The sequence below is a fragment of the Carassius auratus genome, chromosome 29 (assembly GCF_003368295.1).
Source record: "Carassius auratus strain Wakin chromosome 29, ASM336829v1, whole genome shotgun sequence".
In the NCBI taxonomy this organism is placed as follows: Eukaryota; Metazoa; Chordata; class Actinopteri; order Cypriniformes; family Cyprinidae; genus Carassius; species Carassius auratus.
Window position 1 is genome coordinate 21004071 of NC_039271.1, and position 20281 is coordinate 21024351.

The 20281-nt window shown below is 39.3% G+C and overlaps 2 protein-coding genes across 4 annotated transcripts; both read right to left on the reverse strand.

The window, feature by feature from the left end:
• Positions 1-3691: 3691 nt before the first annotated feature.
• Positions 3692-6787, reverse strand: LOC113048367 (actin cytoskeleton-regulatory complex protein PAN1-like). Its single transcript, XM_026210150.1, has 4 exons — positions 6319-6787; positions 5162-5229; positions 5022-5065; positions 3692-3848 (listed from the first exon to the last, which is right to left on the reverse strand). The coding sequence occupies exons 1-4, from the start codon at positions 6668-6670 to the stop codon at positions 3791-3793; spliced, it is 522 nt and encodes a 173-aa protein (XP_026065935.1). The 5' UTR covers positions 6671-6787; the 3' UTR covers positions 3692-3790.
• Positions 6788-8774: 1987 nt separating this feature from the next.
• Positions 8775-19217, reverse strand: LOC113048368 (uncharacterized). Of its 3 annotated transcripts, XM_026210151.1 has the most exons (13): positions 18959-19217; positions 18589-18755; positions 17965-18178; positions 14596-14685; positions 14263-14333; positions 13733-13818; positions 13280-13483; positions 13001-13087; positions 12508-12767; positions 12151-12276; positions 11879-12019; positions 11324-11447; positions 8775-10635 (listed from the first exon to the last, which is right to left on the reverse strand). In XM_026210151.1, exons 1-13 carry the CDS (start codon positions 18983-18985, stop codon positions 10562-10564), a joined length of 1671 nt encoding a protein of 556 aa, XP_026065936.1. In that variant the 5' UTR covers positions 18986-19217; the 3' UTR covers positions 8775-10561. The 3 variants fall into 3 exon arrangements, with proteins under 3 accessions (XP_026065936.1, XP_026065937.1, XP_026065938.1); XM_026210152.1 differs by lacking the exon at positions 18589-18755; XM_026210153.1 differs by lacking the exons at positions 18589-18755; positions 18959-19217 and adding an exon at positions 17317-17576 and having other exon boundaries at positions 17965-18103.
• Positions 19218-20281: the final 1064 nt, after the last annotated feature.

Sequence of the window (20281 nt, forward strand, 5' to 3'; positions counted from 1 at the left end):
GTCGCCGCACGTCGCCCTATGAGCGGCCGCACCGCCTGGGTTCCGCCTCCCCCCGGGGGGTGGACACCCTGCGCGGAGCGAGACCCGCGTGTAGGAAACAAGCGCGCTGCGGTTGTCCATCCCACACCCCCTCTTGAGGGCTACCTGGTTGATCCTGCCAGTAACATATGCTTGTCTCAAAGATTAAGCCATGCAGGTCTAAGTACACACGGCCGGTACAGTGAAACTGCGAATGGCTCATTAAATCAGTTATGGTCCCTTTGATCGCTCCACCCGGTACTTGGATAACTGTGGCAATTCCAGAGCTAATACATGCAAACGAGCGCCGACCCTCCCTCACGGGCGGGGACGCGTGCATTTATCAGATCCAAAACCCATCCGGGGTCGGGGATCCGTGCCTCGCCCCGGTCCCTTTGGTGACTCTAGATAACCTCGGGCCGATCGCGCGCCCTCTGCGGCGGCGACGACTCTTTCGAATGTCTGCCCTATCAACTTTCGATGGTACTTTAGGCGCCTACCATGGTGACCACGGGTAACGGGGAATCAGGGGTTCGATTCCGGAGAGGGAGCCTGAGAAACGGCTACCACATCCAAGGAAGGCAGCAGGCGCGCAAATTACCCATTTCCGACTCGGAGAGGTAGTGACGAAAAATAACAATACAGGTCTCTTTCGAGGCCCTGTAATTGGAATGAGCGTATCCTAAACCCATGGGCGAGGACCCATTGGAGGGCAAGTCTGGTGCCAGCAGCCGCGGTAATTCCAGCTCCAATAGCGTATATTAAAGTTGCTGCAGTTAAAAAAGCTCGTAGTTGGATCTCGGGAGTGGGCTGGCGGTCCGCCGCGAGGCGAGCCACCGCCTGTCCCGGACCCTGCCTCCCGGCGCCCCCGGATGCCCTTAACTGGGTGTCCGGTCACCTCGGGGCCCGGAGCGTTTACTTTGAAAAAATTAGAGTGTTCAAAGCAGGCCGCCTGTCGCCGCTGAATACCGCAGCTAGGAATAATGGAATAGGACTCCGGTTCTATTTTGTGGGTTTCTGGAACCCGGGGGCCATGATTAATACTTGTTACTTCCAAACAATTGAAACCTGGTTAGAGACATGGAATAAGCTCATTATAATAGGGACACAGAAAAGCATGACTGGACCGAACACTTGACTTGTGTTAGTCAAGTGTTCGGTTTTTTGTGTGTGTATGTGTTCTGTTTTGCTCTCTCCCTTCCTCTCTTTCAAATGCTGATGACTAACAGATCGAGTTCAGTTAGCTGATGATTCTGCTGACGATGGCACTGTCCTGATTGGTTCATTAGAGAAAATGTTTGGAGTTAAAAGGCAGAGCTGAGACGTCTGTGCTGTGGAGGCTTGGAGTAGGAGGTCTTTTTGTAGTTGGTCCTTAGCATAGGTGGGTTGTGTTTAGGAGTTAGTATGTTTTTGTTTATGTTGGCCTTGACCCCTCCTGAAGCTCTGTTTGCTTCCTTGTGTTCAATAAATTTAATTATGATTTGCATGGATTATGGTTTTGTGTGAGTCAGTCGAAGGGGAAAGCTCCCTCCATTCATCCACCACTTTTTTAGTACTACTTCCCATCCCTAAAATGGGGAGGTATGTAAACAAACACATTATGATGAGGAAAAATCATTTCCCAACACAAGTTCAACCTTCACCAAAGGAAAATGAATGATAAAAAGAAATAATATGTTGGCTACATATGTTACTTTTACCTTTGAATACATTTTTTACTGAATTTTGTTTTCAGTTTCAGCACCATAAATCTAACATATGCATGTTGTAAATATAGAAAGGGGCAGAAATAAACAAACTTTTCAGACATTAATGTGATAACGGTTTATTGTCCATGATAAAGATAGTACATCTGCATAGGTTTAATTGCCCCCCCCCAGAAGAGACCAGAAGTGATCCTAAAAGAGGAAAAAATTGCACATTTCAAATGGCTGTAACTCAAACTGATTACTAAATAAGACTTGATGCAATTTTCTCACATATACAGAAAGTTTAAAAAATAAGTGTTTTTAAAAAGTGTTCTTAGTATAACACCAAATTTCAGTCTGGTTCTCAAATATATCATAAAGGTTTGCACAATGAACATATTGAGGTAGCCCTTTGTTCATTAAATATACTATTTACTTCATTTCATTACTAAAAGGTTTTTAAACTACATTACCCATACGCCTTTGGCACTATATTGATGTGACATGGGACTGTAAATTGTAGTTAATTGTAGTTCCCTACTTATGCTGTAGGGTTAGGGTTATGATTTCGGTAAATGGGTAATTTCTTTGCTACATATCAATCACTTATTGTTCAGTGACAGTTGCTGAAGTCATAATGACAATAAAACATAGTGTGCAACATGAAGCACCTTGTATTTTTGCCTAAACATTAGTCCAGCCACAGCGTGTAAAAATCCACGTCACACAAACTTGTCCAAATGTGGTCATTACAGGATCTTCTGGCAGAAGTAGGGTTATACCAGAAGTTCAGTTAAATATTTTTTCTTCTCGTTAAAAATAAAAATATAATTTTACAGGTATACATTCCTATCTTGGGGTAACGTGACGTAGAAACAGTTTAGTGAATCCTTTTTTCAAAGCATTGATTTTCATAGTATGAACCGGTTGTACTGTATACAAATAAACTATTATGTGTGCATATATATGTATGTATATACATATATATGTGTGTGTGTGTAATCTATACATATGTATGTGTATATATATATATATATATATATATATATATATATATATATATATATATATATATATATATATATATATATATATATATATAATAGATTTATTTGTAAACTATTATATAAATATACTCATACATATATAATAATATATTTATATTATTTATATTTCATGTTTGCCATAACAGACAGATGGTTCATATAAACTTATCTATACAGAGATGCAAACAGGTAGGAGGGTAAAAAGGTGAGAACCGAGGACATGCTCCAAACAGAATTATTTGTTTTACATGAAGATTATTTGACAGAAGATTTTTGTTTTACATGCTAATTGTAAGTTACTTACAGGTATTTGTACAATTATTTGTATTACCTAAAATGTCAAAAACTGTAATTTTACAAACACAAAAACTAAAAAAAACAAATTTGGACAATTTTATAAACATTATGTATTTAGTCAAAAGCCTATCTTATAAAAGATGAAGTGCTATGAAGGTTAAGACAATATTGGCTGATAAGAGCTAAAATGCTAAATGTTTGCCCTCTCTCTTCACCGTTCCCATATCTCAGACCTCAAATATTATCCTTTTTAGACAGTTTGGTAAACAAGTAAAGAAAATACTATACAGTTATTAGTCTTAGTTTTCCAATACAATTAAGGTACAATTAAACTAGCTTTTCTGCAACTGGTCCCAATTCTTTATTTACCTTATGTACACTTTCTCATAAGATCTAAGCAAATCTAAGTGACCTATTTTGCATCTATGCTATATTAAGGTTGCACTGTAAAAAAATATTTCATATATTTATTATATTTTAATATCTATTATACAAGTAATGTCTTTGGGAATGCCATTATAATGAAAAGCATGACTGTAGCATGTCCTATCCATAGGACTGTTATGCAGTTCCTGACAAATGTAAAAGGTGTTTAAAATGATACTTAAAAAAAAAACATACTAAAACAGTATATGCACTGTGCACAAACTTTAATGAAGAACAGCAAGCAAAAGAACAACAACAAAACACTCCGAATTGAAGAGTGCTTAACAAGTCCAGGTATTCATGGTCAGTAGACTGTCATGGTGAAAGCTGGTTGGGATTTGTAGACTCCCATGTGTCATCCCAAGTTTTGCCACTGTAAGTATCATAAGTTGAACATATCATTAGAATACAGAACAAAAATAAAGATTATTGTTGGGATTAATTTAGATTTCATTGACATTTATTGATATTTGTCAATAAATGTGTCATTTGTTTAAAAAATAAATAAAGCACTCTTAGATTACATGGAAAGGGGCTATGGTTTGCAGTTACAGAATACCGGACCAGTTTCAAGACTTCAGCATGTTTTGATGTTGCATTCCAAGCAGATCTGGCAGTTCTACAGACTCTGGGATAAGGATGGTGACTGCATCTTGCTCACATGGCCATTCATCATTGTTCTCCTCTTCTTCAGATTTAATACTCTTCTTTTTCTCATTGCCCTAATCTTCCTTTATGCATTTTATCACCACTGCTGTCACTGTTCTAGTCTTCATTGCAAGACACTACTGGAAGCACTTATTGTTTTAAAACCTCAAAAAATAAGATGCAAGTTTATTCATTTGAGTCTTGATGGATGTATTTTTACATCATCAGTTGGGACCACAGATCTCATTAGACTGCTATTGGTTCATTGAAAACCACATTTTCCATCTTAGAAATTTGCTAAATTAAGTTTTTTTAAATTAAGTTTTATGTTTCAAATGCTGAAAAATTATTTTCATGATTCACTACTACTACTACTAACGCATTACTGGGTAAATGTCCTCGGTCAATGTCCTGCTAAATAAATACGCTTCAGATGATTGTGTATGTAGCAGCTTAGCTAAAAGCAAAAATATGTTCACATCAGCCCCATTTTATTGTCAATACACAGGCTGCCTGTCAAATATTTTTTTTCAATTGTATTAATTGTTTAGAAAGCACTGAACTGTCTAGCTTCCACAATCTATTGTATCCACTTCACAAAATCCTGGGCTCTCCCTACTAACTAGATCTAAATTCACTCAAGGAGGTAGATCATTCTCCTATTTCTATCAAAAAAATTGTATATTCTTTTAAGAATTTAAGTTTCAGTCACACTCTCTGAGTTTCAGTCCAGACTACTGGTCATTGCCCTTTCTCTTGCCACAGACATCAATAAAAGAAACTTCCATGCTGCTTGTAAGAGACCATTTTAACTTTGCCTACATCATATTGGTCATGGAATAGACTACTTAGCATTACAATGGAATAAAAAAAAAAAAAGTTAAATAAAACAACTTACCACACAGTACAAGGCAACCAGTGGACTTTCAGTTCTGCTTTTCCCTACACACACAGAGAGAGTAATTATTATTTTAGCTGTTTACGCAATCACTGGATAGTGCATAACATATTGTCAAGTAGCCTAATAAAATACATTACCTCATTTATTCTTTCCCCAACTATTTTATCAAACAGGAAGATCTTCTGCCTACTACATTTTCGGCAACCTTTATGATAAAAAAAAAAAATATAACACTTGCAAGGTTATCATTTCACTCGTGAGGTTATCTGTGGTTCTGTCCACTTGTGCCCAATTGACTTTGTCCCTGCTTTTTGTGGATAGAGCAAAATGGGTTGAGTTTCCCAAAGCCCTCTTAGCTTTAAGGTGCAATAGGTCATTGTCTTCTGAAATATTTTTGTTATGCTGTTTGAAAATCTCTTCACATCCCAATAGCAATTATTAAATTAAGTGGTTTATGTATTTCAATCAATTAATCACCTTTATTTACATAGCACTTTTAACAATACGGATTGTGTCAAAGCACTGTACAGTATCAAATAGTAGAATAGAGTGTCATTAATGTATAATGAATTATATATATATGTATAATAAAGATTAAACACTCAATTTTCAACTTAAGCCTTAAGGCATTTCATTATTGAATGCAGAGACGTTATTGCCTAAGTCAGCTCCGTTTAAATAGATTCTGTGTAATCAATTCAACGATAATTGCTAGAAATTTAGTGTCCCCATTTAATAATGTATTTAAATATTCGGTGTAAGGTGTAGGCCCAAAAAATGTATGTCCAATCAAAACGCTCATTTCAAACATTTCTATTGGCTTCCCTACCTGACTGTCAACATGAATTGAGAAAACATAGTACAGTTAGTAAAAGTACTACAATACCAGGAAGGAAGGTCAGTTTGTTTGTTGGTCATTCTTGCTCTGTCTGCACAGCGTATATGTAAACGCGCAGATGACATTTTTCTCTGCGTGAACCAGTGTGCAGAAGTATGTGCAGTGTGCATTGTAGTAATGTTGTCTCTGATTGTCTGATCTGCATGTGTATATGCCTTCAGGGTGTGTGACTTTGGACAGCGATTTGCAGGGAGGGTCGCTTTTAGGCTAAAATTAGCTTTAGAACCACAGCCCCTGGACACTATCCACATAAACACATCTATATCTAAAGAACAAAATACTGTGTATTGGTTAACAATGACCCGAATAAATCTAATTTGCCTAAAGTCCACTTTGTCTGAAAGCAAATCTATTAATAGTGTTTATTTAGGTATATCACTGCAAAACAAAACTTACCCTTTCTTCTCTTCTTCACACATGGCCCCTCCTGCCTCAAGGACTGGGAGATGGAAGAGGCAGCAGGTGGAGGACAAGACTGTGGAAAGGAGAGATCTGTGGGGATAAGAGACGGAGGAGAGACAGAGGTGGCAGAAGGTGCTGCTGAACAGACTGAGGTTTTTGTTCTTTTCTTCCTCTGTCTCAATAACTTAGAGCATGGCAGTGGAGGTGGAGGAGGAGAAGATTCTGAAGGAAGACCAGCTGGAAAAGTAGTAGAGGAGGGAGGAGAGAGAGAGGTTGAAGAGTATTGGGAAGACAGAGGAACAAGGTTGAGTATAAATAGAGTCTCGGACTCCTTTGTGGGTTTCATCGGCTGCTCCACGGCAAGGCTCTCCGGCTCCGGCTGCTCCACGGCAAGGCTCTCCGGCTCCGGCTGCTCCACGGCAAGACTCTCCAGCTCCGGCTGCTCCACGGCAAGGCTCTCCGGCTCCGGCTGCTCCACGGCAAGGCTCTCCGGCTCCGGCTGCTCCACGGCAAGACTCTCCAGCTCCGGCTGCTCCACGGCAAGGCTCTCCGGCTCCGGCTGCTCCACAGCAAGGCTCTCCGGCTCCGGCTGCTCCACGGCAAGGCTCTCCGGCTCCGGCTGCTCCACGGCAAGGCTCTCCGGCTCCGGCTGCTCCACGGCAAGGCTCTCCGGCTCCGGCTGCTCCACGGCAAGGCTCTCCGGCTCCGGCTGCTCCACGCCAAGGCTCTCCGGCTCCGGCTGCTCCACGGCAAGGCTCTCCGGCTCCGGCTGCTCCACGGCAAGGCTCTCCGGCTCCGGCTGCTCCACGGCAAGACTCTCCAGCTCCGGCTGCTCCACGGCAAGGCTCTCCGGCTCCGGCTGCTCCACGGCAAGGCTCTCCGGCTCCGGCTGCTCCACGGCAAGGCTCTCCGGCTCCGGCTGCTCCACGGCAAGGCTCTCCGGCTCCGGCTGCTCCACGGCAAGGCTCTCCGGCTCCGGCTGCTCCACGGCAAGGCTCTCCAGCTCCGGCTGCTCCACGGCAAGGCTCTCCGGCTCCGGCTGCTCCACGGCAAGGCTCTCCGGCTCCGGCTGCTCCACGGCAAGGCTCTCCAGCTCCGGCTGCTCCACGGCAAGGCTCTCCGGCTCCGGCTGCTCCACGGCAAGGCTCTCCGGCTCCGGCTGCTCCACGGCAAGGCTCTCCGGCTCCAAAATGGAACCATTGCACTGTTCCTCACTGGGGCTGTTGTGCTGCTCTGCGGTGGGGATGTCACTGTCCGGCTGCTGTGCTGTGGAGGTTGCTTTAATACAAGTTTAAATTCATTTAAAATCTGTATTATATTAACAAAGAAAAATACACATTTTAAATAATAATTATTATTACTGAACACATACTTGCTCTTACACTTAGTCAAAATAAATTCATAAGCCCTCTGCATCTTCTCCAAAAACATTTTTGTGACAGGAGTGGGGTGCAGATGGGTAATTACATCTGCAACCCACTTATTTGAAGCCTTATTTTGTTTGCCAATAAATAAAATGGGCTTGTAACCCACTGCCTCAAGTTTCCGCACCTGAAAAACAAAAACAGTTACTACACTTTAGTTAAACCTACTGAATTATTAGATACATAAGTACTGTATAAAGCAATTTTATTTTCAAATCATTTAATGGAGTTTAAATTTAATGGGTTTTTTTACAAAGTTTACTTTCAGATAAGGCCAGTTTCTACCATTACCAACATGACTTTATGTTGCCTTTATTTGACAGAGAACACAACTTATTTCTATTTAGCACAATTTAAAGACAAAGAATATTCCTTGTACTGTAGGAAATAAGAGTACATTTATAAATGCCTCATCATACTACTACGTATATGATTTTCACTATGTGACAAACATGGCCTTTCAGTTACACTTCAAATAACACTTTGCATTTTTAAATTACATTTGTATGTTACTTACTGCAATACGAGCAGAATCGATTACACAGCCAACATTTCTGCTTTTCTTAACAGATTGCCCCCACTGTCTATCCAGTGACACCACTTTGTCATTTATTTTTTTTTTAGTGGATAGACTTCCAAAGCAGACATAACAGCTTTTCCTGCTGGCCTGATTGGGCGTCTGGCAAGATGGGCAGGGTCGGAATTTGGGCCGTGTCATAACTTGACAAGAAATAGAAATATACACAAAAACAAAAAATAGACAGACAGACAATGTGTTAAAATAAAGAGTTTGTCAGAGAGAAACAAAAAGACGGACAAATATGACAATATGAACAGAGAGAGAGAGAGAGAGCGAGCTACAGACAGACAAGTGCAGGGTAACAAGACGGACGTGGCTCTTAAAAGTGCCTTTGGTTTGTGTGTGTGTGTGTGTATGTTTGTGTGTATGTTTGTGTTGAGGGAGGTTAAAATAAAGGAGGGGAGAATTTGAAGGACCTGATAAAAAAAGAAAGAGATAGAGAGAGAGAACAAATGAACTCCTTACATTTTTACCAGTATTTTTTTTCCATCGGTGTTGGCAGATTGGTCAGTTTTCAATTAGATATTAGTTTGTACTAGGTGGAATAAAATAGCTTTAGACAGGTGGCATTTTGATATTTCTGTTGTTCCCTTTTATTTCTTTAAGGCAAATGACAGACACGTAGCCTTACAATGTAGCCTTCTTTAGAGAGCACTTAATTTCCTTTATTACATGCCATTTGATGAGCCACAATACTGTAGTAGATGTGTGTGTTTATAATTTTGGATTGTGGATTTTGAACAATTACTGGAAAACACACCAATCTGGCAACTTGATCTGAACATTTATAAATGGCTAAAGTGTTGTGATCGAGCTAACTTAATATGGGTAACCGATCACATATAATAACGAAAAACCATACAATCTCCTATATTACCTTGCCTTGCATGATTGTATGTGAAAAAATACACAAGCTTGAATTTAATTAGCTAACTCAGCTAACGTTAGGCTATTGCACACGTGGTGCAGCAAGTTATATTTTGTAATGACTGCTGTCATTTACTGCATAAACTGATACCTTGCAACTCTAAAAATTCTAAACACAACATCTTGACCCAATTAAACGGTTTTTGTTCCATAAATATATGGATTGTTCCCATCTGTATTAATTAACTGCTCTACTTACCAAGTGGAAAATCGCACTGGACCTTGGGATCGCGCCTTACGATGACGTCAGCGCCACTGATTGATTTATTAATACATACAAATAAATAAATAGATAAACAATCAAACAAACAACCAAACAAACAATTAAATGCATAAATAAATAAATACATTTAATGAATGAATGAACAGGTTGATTGCATCGCACTGCAGTGATTAATCATTAAACAAACAATCACAGCACATTAAATACGTTTTTATCATCAACAAGCCTCCGATAAAAAAAACAAAACAAAACAAAAACAAACAAACAAATACCAGTATTACCTAGCAGGGCTGCAAGATTATGACAAAGATCATAATTGTTGATTATTTTCATAAAATTGTAATTGCGATTGTTAATTACGATTATCACAGTAATTTACGCTGAATGATTATACCATTGTCTGAAGAACCTGCATGCCATATTTTTACATAAACAAGATAAAAAACACTAACTGAAAAACCTTTATTGCTTTTCTATAGCATCTATAAATCTCAATTATACATTCGATTGGTTTATACTTAAAAAAATGGTAGGCTACTATAATGTTATACTAAAATTAAAACAATGAAAAAACCCTTAAGATAACCTGTAGAAAGAAAGAAAAAACTTCTTCAGCATGCAGAATAACATAAGTGGACTATAAACGATTAATTCACTTTGAACATTACATAATTGCGGCATCTGAAATTGTAATTGCGATTAGAAAATCGATTAATTGTGCAGCCCTATTACCTAGCAAAACTCGGTGGAGCGTTGTTAAAGTCACCGTTGCATGCTGTTTCACATGCGGCTCTTTAATATCAGACACCAACGTCATTTTTACAATAAAATTAAAAAAAAACTGTTAAATATGACACGGGGCGCCAATTGACTTGCCCTACCATAACTAAATTATTGTAGCCTTTTCTTTTTTATGCCTAATTATCGTAGTCTCGACCCGTACGCGCTGCAGACAACGGTCTGGTTACCTGCACGTCACGGGCTCCGGTCAGAAGTCTATGGGATTCCCTGCACGTTGAAACATGACGCCTAAGGGGTGCCCAGTAAGTTAAATATTGACGCCAAAGGGATCCTGACCAAGCTTCAATATGTGACGAGTTGGGAGTGAGAACGTGTTGCCCAAAACTTCATCAGGTCACGCAGCACATCTGGTGACGCTATGGAAGAAAAAATTGTACTTGTGACTCCTCAAAACTTTACATTGGAGTAGAGCTTTCAAATAAAATATGAAGTAACGATTCTAATCTTTTCAACAAATCCAGTTATGGCACTCTTAGATACTCAAGTAAAGATAACACATAAGAAATGCTTGCTGTTTAGACAGGCTTTAAAACAGATGACAAACAATGTGCTAAACTTTTATCACAGTGCTGAACTTAAACAGTACAAACTTTACAAAAGTAAAATCCCTGTAGTCTCTTTTCCTCTCCTAGTTTAGAATGTCAAAAAGATTACTTTAAATGCTGCTTTAAATACTGTGTAATGTAAACAAATTATGAAGTTTAATTTAGCAATTGTATGTGCATTTGCGTTTCATTTAATCTCAGTTTGAGCTGGGCTTTACTGTTTCTGTCAAACATTCACATTTATGTCTTCTCCTTTCCCTGTGCTGTTGTAAAGCACACAGCAGAGGACCGAAAGGAGGAGGGAGAGAAACATGACCATTTGACAATAAAACAGTAAACCAGCTCACACTGAGATGAAATGAAACACAAATGTACATAAAACGTGGTAAATATGAAGAACCACTTTATTATTGTAGCAACTGGGATTGTTAGGAGGAAACAATTATATGTGAATTAAGAGAATGGAAAATAAGGAAATAAAAACCATTTACAGTATTACCTTCCTCTATGAATTTTCTCAAAAATCCAGTGACAAGACTGATTTTCTCCAATGGAACAGTGTCGTCCTCATCCTCATCGCTGTCAACATTGGGTTGTGGCCAGGAAATGCTCTGGATCAAGGTCTACAAGGGATAAAATATAAACATTTCATGTCAGGATTGAAACTTTTATTTAATGTTGCAAAGTGATCTCAAAATTGTAGTGATCTTTGTATGAATGAACAATCAATTTGTGTCACATTAGTAACAACTTTAACATATGACTAAAATAAACCATTCATTTTAGATGTACACACCCCTGTGACACCAAACAAAACTACACACAGTCTTTGCAAAAATAAAATCATAAATGGCTAAATTGGCTGGATGTCGAGTCGGCCAACTTCTACAGATATTTCTGTAGAAAACGGTGGGGGCACCGTTTTGATGAGTTGAGTAGTTCACACATAACGACTGGCGACCTCTGATCGATCACTGATTTACTCGCAATCACAGCCTGACAGTCTCCGAGCAGCAAATCTGGCTAAATATTGAGTAGTGTGAATCATGTTTACCTGTGGGTTAAGCTCCTCACTTGACTCCCTTGGGAAAATTAAGGGGTGGACATCTGGCCTATCTGAAAGAAGTGGCCAGATTCCTGTTTGTTTAAGGCCTTTCCGTATTTGTTTAATTGGCTGTTTAACACGATGAAGTACCTGCAGACAGATTTGACAGGACAGAGGGTAACATTTACACAAAGGCACTATTTTATAGGAAAGAGTTAACATGAGTTACACGGCCAACCTCCAATATAAATACTAACAAGTTAATTTATAAAAATAATTACTGCATGTGAAAGCAATTCCTGGAACAGCCAGACACGATTGGTGGAGGTTGGAAATGGAAGATCCCAGGACAGGCAAAGCTCAGTCACTTTGGTGTTTTCTTCTGCAGTAAGTTCAGCATTCTTCAGCTAAAGCATGTACACATTCACAAAAGGTAAAATAATTTAATTACATGAAAAGTTGTCACCAGGCAATCCACAAAAATGCAAAAAGGTACAATAAATATAACTAACATTTGGAGTAAATAGACACCAAAAGCTTTGGAAATCATGGATTATAAAATGTCTCGGAACAGACACGTTTGACATGAATAAAAATTTAATTCGTACAAATGTGCAATGTGTAACCAAGTTACTCACCAAACCAATTGTTTCACGATGGTCAATATCAGGACAGTCTTCCAGTGTCAGAGCTGATGCTGCAGTGTCGATGCTCTCACCAGTCAATAGGGTCACCACAGGCAAACTGAGTCCAGAGAAGCTGGACCCACCATGCAGGAAAGAATGGCCAATCATACGACCTGCCATTTCAAATAGGTTGCTTTCCCGCAGGACAGCAGCTGCAGAGGGAACCCGATGTTCTTTTTCCCCCTCAAAAAGGGTTGTAGGAGCAGCAGAGCCTTATTAAAAAAGAAAAAGGCCAAGTAACTGAGCATTATGTTTAAAAACATGATTGATCACAGTTAGACCCAAATGAATCTTTGGAGGTTCATTTAGATTAAGTTATAAGTAGAGTTTACAAGTCAATACAATTCCCTCATTTGATGACAGTGTCCAATAAATAGGCTATAAAAAGTACTGCAATTAAAAAAGAAAACGGACACACACACACACACACACACAATATACAAACCTAAATTTATTCTGAATCCAGTTTTCAATTTCTGCATGGCCATTGACAAAACATGTCTGTTGACACCATCACCCACTGCTGCATCTCCTTGGGGGAAAATATTATTTGAGATGAAAAGGATAATCGACCAGATTATGTCAAGAAAACGGAGCATGGCTATTGTGCTAAAATTTTCTGAGTTTCTACAACGACAAATAAAGGTGGGTTAAGGGACATGTACTCAAATCAATTCAGTGAATAACTACCTATAATGGAAAAAGTTGCACGCTTTATTAATACCTCTCAGCTTGCACTTGAATGGAGCTGCCCAGTCTACATTATTCTGCTTATAGAATGAGATGAATGCACTGTCCTGTTCTTCTTCTTCATCAAACATGTTGAGTGACAGAGAGAGGCGTGGACTTTCAGAGTAACAGTTCAGTAAATCTTCTTTGTACAACTCGCATGCTTTTTGGAGCTCGACTTCAGTGGCCCAGGTTGAAGCTGTAATTTACCACAGAAAAGTTGTTGATGCAAAGGGCCTTCTAAATTATATACTAATATTAACTTATTTCCAAAGCAAGAATACATTTGTTTCAGCAGTGACATTTTGAAATCCCCGCAGTTTAATCTAATATGTCATGAGGAGGAATTTGATATCAATATTCCTTTATTAAATCACTTGACAAAAGTTCTTTTGACAACATTATTTTCAACAATGCAACACTATAGCAGAAATAGTGTATAAATTACCTGCTGACAATTGTGGAACTGAGGGTCCTGGCAATTCTTCTCCCCTTGGGGGACTGGCTGCTACACTAGGTCCAGCACAGTTCATTCTTAGAACAGACCAAATAAACTATAATAAAAAACAATGCTTGGAAGAATGGGAAACAGCCAAATCATAAGTGGTGATTACTTTAATCATTTACCATCTAGTTGGTCAGTGGTGCCAATTGTTTATATTAAAATTAAGACATGGAGTTAATTTACAAAACTAGGTTAGTTAAAAGGTGCTACAGTATTAATATGAATAAAAAAATTTGGTAAAGCAGTAGCTCCAGAAACACTTCAACACGTCATGCCCCAACGTCATGCCACCACGTCTTGACCCCCCCCCCCTCGCTTTATGCAGAAAGGTGTCCCGCTGATCATTCTTATCGTAATACGCTCATGTAATGACACTCTTTACACATGTCCTTCCTCATACTTAGAACATGTCATTACATTCTGATCATGTCTGACTATCAGTTACCTGAATCTATCAGACATGAACGTCCTACCTGTCACCACATGTGCTTGCATGAAATGGGAGAAAATCAGCTGGGTACGATGCAAGACAGATTGGGCAGACCTACAAAAAAAATAAGAATAGCGTCATGTTTTTTGCATCTAACAAACATGTTATATTCACTAGCGACAGGAAATATGCTATGATAAATAAAAAATAAAATAAAAAAAAATTCAGTTTGAGATATGCCCAATCTATTTATATATCTGCAAGCATTACATTTATCTGTACTAAAACTTCTGCTTGCTTACTTTATGTGATGAATAAAATAATACTAATGCTTTCTTACTAAATTCCAGAGCAACAGAAAGACAACATCTATTACCGACAAGGATTCATCCGTGCCTATGGTAGATGGGACTGGCTGCTCAAGAACTGAACAATCTTCATCAAGACATGTCCCAGATTCACTCTCCTAAATAAATAAAATACATGTATAAAAATATATTTTTCAATCAATCAATCAATCAACATTTATTTGTATAGCGCTTTACAACAACTGTCAGGTATCCAAAGTGCTTCACATCATAGAATACAATAAACATCATATCATACAATAAATACATATAACAAAAAAGAAAACAGCAAGAGGGAAATTGTGTCACCACTACTATGTATTAAAAGCCATCCTAAACAGGTGGGTTTTAAGTTTAGACCTAAAAAGAGTTTCATCTGCAGTTGTACGGATATCAGGGGGTAACTTGTTCCAAAGTCTTGGGGCAGCAACTGCAAACGCCTGATCACCCCAACGCTTGTACTTTGACCTTGGGACTTCTAAAACCAGTTGATTTGAAGACCGTAACGACCGGCTGTGCTCACGCAGGGTTAAAATCTCACTTATGTACTCCGGTGCTCGGCCATTTAGGGCCTTAAAAACGAACAACAAAATCTTAAAATCTATTCTAAACTGTACTGGAAGCCAGTGTAAGGAATAGAGGACAGGAGTAATGTGTACACGCTTAGGTGTATTTGTTAAAAACCGAGCGGCAGCATTTTGCACAAGTTGAAGTCGTGCAATAGAGCCTTGACTTAAACCTACATAGAGAGCATTACAATAATCCAACCTCGAACTGATAAAAGCATGAATCACCTTTTCTAGATCATGCCTATTAAGAAAAGGCTTAACTTTAGCTAGAAGACGAAGCTGAAAAAAACTCATTTTGACAATATTGCTGATTTGCTTGTCAAATTTCATGTCGCAATCAAAAGTAACCCCTAAATTTCTGACAGCAGGCTTAAGGTATGGAGCCAAAGCCCCCAAAGTCACCGCTGAACCGTTTGGGTTGCCGAAGATGATACACTCCGTTTTTTCATTATTTAAACTAAGAAAATTTTGTGACAACCACATCCTAATATCATCGATACAACTAAGTAGGGAGTCTAGTGAGACATTATCATTCGGTTTTAAAGGCAAATAAATCTGCAAGTCATCAGCATAACAGTGAAAGGATAGATTGTGCTTTCCTATAATACTCCCTAACGGCAACATATATAAAGAAAACAAGATTGGGCCAAGAATTGAACCCTGGGGTACCCCACAAGAAAGAGGAGCAGCCGACGAGGAGCATTCACCAATCATAACAGAGAAGCTCCTATCTGCTAAATAGGAGCTAAACCATTGAAGTGCCAAACCTCGAATGCCCACACAATGCTCAAGACGAGAGAGGAGGACTGCATGGTCCACCGTATCGAACGCTGCTGTGAGGTCCAAAAGCACTAACACAGCAGGACTCCCGGCATCCACAGACAAGGCAATATCATTATGTACTCTTAGCAGTGCAGACTCGGTACTGTGACGTGATCTAAAACCAGACTGAAATTTTTCGAGGACAGAATTTTTCTGCATAAAGGCTTGTAACTGTATAAAAACAACTTTTTCCAAAACCTTTGACAGAAAAGGCAGATGAGAAACTGGTCTAAAGTTAGATAACACTGAAGGGTCAAGATTTGGTTTCTTAAGTAGGGGCCTGACCACAGCATGTTTAAATGCAGCTGGGACACAACCTAGACTAAGACACAAATTAATTAAAGTGAGTAAACTTGACCCAATGGCGGTATTAAAAACTTCTTTCACTATCCTGGCTGGGACAATGTCTAACGGACAGTTGGTGGGTTTCATGTGCTGCACTACCTCAGAAAGCAGTGTAAGTGAAACTGGCTTAAAATCCTCAAAAACAGCAGAAAGCACCGGAGCAGCAGGTACAAACACGTTAAAATTAGCACTGCAGTTTTGCCTGACAGCTGCTACTTTGTCCGTAAAATAACCAAGAAATTTCTCACATGTACTAACTGAAACCTCTGTCGGATCAGAGGTGCATGGATTCAACACAGAGTTAATGGTATTAAATAAAACTCTAGGTTCATGACAACTGCTATTTATGACTGAAGAAAGATAGTGCATCTTCGCCGCCTTCACAGCCTTCTGGTATGTGGCTAGGCTGTCTCTTAATAAACCTAGTGAAGAAAATAATTTGTCCTTTTTCCACTTTCGTTCGGCTTGCCTACAGTGTTGCCTAAGGGCCCTTGTGGTGTCATTTAGCCAAGGATCCACCTTAGGTTTAATAGATTTAGTCCGAAAAGGGGCAATAGAGTCTAGAATTTCAGTGCTTGTGGAGAGAAACACAGAAAGAATATTATCTGGGGATGAAGGAGAGACCAGACCATTCATAGCATAAAACTGTGAGCCCATAAACACAGAAGCAAACTCTACACCTACAGAGGGTGTGATGCAGCGGCGCCTAGAGGCTGAGGAGACAGGTTTACTAGTGGGTGGTGGAATACTGATCTCAAATCTAATGGGGAAGTGATCTGAGATACCAGATTCTGTTATTTCTTCAAGTGAAACTGAGAGCCCGTGTGAAATAATGAGATCCAACGTGTGGCCAAGTTGATGTGTCGGACCTTCCACACATTGATTTAAGCCAAAAGAACTTAAAAGAGTTTTAAAATCATGAGCAAGTGGGTTTGAGGGATTTTTATACTTTGTAACGGTCATTTGAACAAACTAAAAAAAGAGAAATGAGAGACATGTTGTAATACAGCTTACAGTCAATGTGCCATTGCATCCCTCCACATGCAACGGCAACAGCTGCAAAGGCATCTGACTGCCACATGTAATGCATTTTGACTGTGGCATCTTGGCGAACTCTACTGAATCATAGGAAAGTGGTTCAGTAGAAAGCTTCTCCTGTAGTGGAACTACAAATACTATGTTTTTCCCATTGTTAGATGCTGATTTAAGAAGCCTTGTGGAGTAACCCTCAGCGTCAGTTGGAATTATGGACAGTTTGCGACGTCCGCTACCACCTATTTTAAAATGGAAAGTAGTAAGAGTCCTTTAAAACCGTGCGGTCTCACAATTATTAATATTACAAGTTATATTTTGTCAGGCAAACAGGTCATAGTACTGTCCTCTACAACATGAATAGTTCATCGCATGACATATCTGAGGTTTTGATTTTTTAAATAAAAAAACATTATATTTTTTTGTAATTGGAGATTTAGAAAAATACTACCTGTAGACTTGAAAAACATCCAACCCCCTTGTAAGGTCTTTAGTTTAGGATATTCCTCCTCAAGAAGGGCTACAATCTAAAAAAATATATATATACACACACACATATATATGTATATTTTGCAAATGATTAACATTTTTAATCATTACCCATTCTACAATATTATATACAATGATTACCTCATCATGTTTCAAGTGGTCTGGTATGCTTAACATCCTCTTCCCAAGGCCAGCATGGGCAAGTTCTAGCACTTCTGAGCCCTTTGGTGTGAACTGACTGGGTTCCGAAAGGACATAGATATGGAAGTCTGTCCTTTTTACAATGCAAGGGGCAGAGGTCGAGAATCGCCGTTTTCCTCTTGGCTGATCAGTATTAAACATACTAGGGAACTGCCTGGTGTGGGAAAGACAAATTGATTTGCAGGGAAACCAGATTTTATTTTTGTAACGTTTACCTACTTTTCAATAATTTAAACAATGTCTCAAAAGTATAAAATACAATAACACTATTCATTACTGTTCCAGACACCAATATCAAATGTGTCAGAAGAATATTACTCACGGCCAGTAAAGTGAACATGTGTCACTTAATAGACAATACATAAGCTTTATCTATGTACCAAACACTTTGGTGGACTGAATAATCTTTTCTTAAGCAATCAAATGTCAATTTTTATGTGAATTTCTGCTTTAGCAACATTCTTCACCAAAACATTCATATAAATTAAGCTAACATGCCAATTAAGCACCCCCCAAGCCCCAGACCCCCCAAAAAAACTTAGAACAATAAGTTAAATGTATCACCTTCTCATAGCCTGTCTCACCCTAGCATCGCTAACCGGTAGAGGAGCAGCACTGCCCCCAGCCCTGACTGTTGTACTCTCTCTCGGTGCGTTTGGGGCCGAGGACAGCTCCCGGGCCAACAACTGCACAAAGGCCCGAGCTGCTACCTCGGCTTGGGGCGACAGACCCTGTCAAAAAGTCACTTAATTCACAAGAATTTCAACTTTATGGAACGATGCTAGCCTGACCCTATTAGCATGCAGACACGCTAGCCTAGCTCACTAGCTTATGTTGATAGTTGCACAATTAACGTTAAACCGGTTGACATTAACAATTAAACAACATCTCATAACAAGGAGATAACTATCTTAACACTTTAAGTTGTACTTACCGCTCCCCTGTCGTTTCCAGAGGCCATGGTGAGTTCTCAACCAACCGAGAGACAGACAGAAGAACTCCAGCGCACTAGCTTGCGCTTGAGACAGACAGAAGAACTCCACCGCGCTAGCCCGCGCCCGCGCTCACGCCACACATCGCGCTGTGTGAACGCGTTCGTGTGATTGGCTTAGAAGTAAACAATCCCCCGCGTGGGGTGCGTTCTTGTGATTGGCTAAAACCAGGGAGATATCTGATTGGTTGCTGATCATTCCCTGTTAAAAAAAGGCATTTGTGTGTCGAGCTGAGTCAGAGGAGTCTCAAAATTCACACACAAATGCAGTGAAGTTCACAGAACGCAAGCAGTTTGTAAATCACAATATATTTGTGTGTGCATCAGAAATACATTTCTGAATCTTGTCCTGTGAATTTCTGAATCTTGAGTGCATTTGAAAATGTTGTTTGCATTTCTGAATTGTGTGTATTTATGGATTTTGTGTGCATTTCTGAATTTGTTATGCATTTGTGAATCTTCTGTGCTTTTTAAATTTTGTGTGTGCATTTGTGAATTTTGTGCGGATTTGTGTATCCTGTGTCTGTATTTATGAATCATGTGTGTGCATTTGTGAATCATGTGTGTGCATGTGTGAATCATGTGTGTGCATGTATGAATCCTATGTGTGCATATGTGAATGTAGTGTGTGCATTTATCTTTATTGAGACTCTTTTGGCTCCATATTTTGGCTCTCAATTTTCCTCTGCTTGGGACTGAAAAGAAACAATGATAAATTGTTACCATTACTGCCTACCATTTTTGTGCCTTTCTGCTTTTTCTTATTTATATGTCTAGGTCAGAGATCACCAACTGGCAGACTCCAGGCTGAATCCCGACCACAAAATATGTCCATGTGGGACGTGAATGCTTTTGACAATGAAATTAATACCTTACACTAATTTCTAATAAATCTAATTTATATCAAGCCTATTAACTTCAGCTCGGTAGATCCCTTTAGGTGCAGTCATTCATGCAGAGATAAGAGCAGAGAACAGTTTGACACAGAGACATAAAATAGTTCATTACTGGAGCTCAAGCTGTTTTAGTTGAAGATCCCTAATCTAGGTATTACATTAATAAAAATTAAATTAAGATTTACACCCAACTTAACCATACCATTGTTTTCAGAGAGATTTCTTTTAGTGTTTGGTCCATCAGATGTGTCCTACGGTGACAGTTTCCTCCTTTTCAAAGGCTCTGTGGATATGGATAGGCAAAATCATCGTTTTACAATGCTTTGATTTAGATATGCTATGAACAAACTCTTGAATATCTAAGTAAAGC

Excerpts from the sequence above, each read along its gene's own strand:
- LOC113048367 (XM_026210150.1), bottom strand. The coding sequence starts at position 6,670 with ATGAAACCCACAAAGGAGTCCGAGACTCTATTTATACTCAACCTTGTT. Across the intron at positions 5,230-6,318 it reads TGTGAAGAAGAGAAGAAAGG|GTTGCCGAAAATGTAGTAGG; the intron begins GTAAGTTTTGTT and ends TTTATCATAAAG. Across the intron at positions 5,066-5,161 it reads TTGGGGAAAGAATAAATGAG|GGAAAAGCAGAACTGAAAGT; the intron begins GTAATGTATTTT and ends CTGTGTGTGTAG.
- LOC113048368 (XM_026210151.1), bottom strand. The coding sequence starts at position 18,985 with ATGGCCTCTGGAAACGACAGGGGAGCG. Across the intron at positions 14,686-17,964 it reads ACCACTTGAAACATGATGAG|GAGAGTGAATCTGGGACATG; the intron begins GTAATCATTGTA and ends TTATTTATTTAG. Across the intron at positions 13,088-13,279 it reads ATTCAAGTGCAAGCTGAGAG|GAGATGCAGCAGTGGGTGAT; the intron begins GTATTAATAAAG and ends TTTTCCCCCAAG.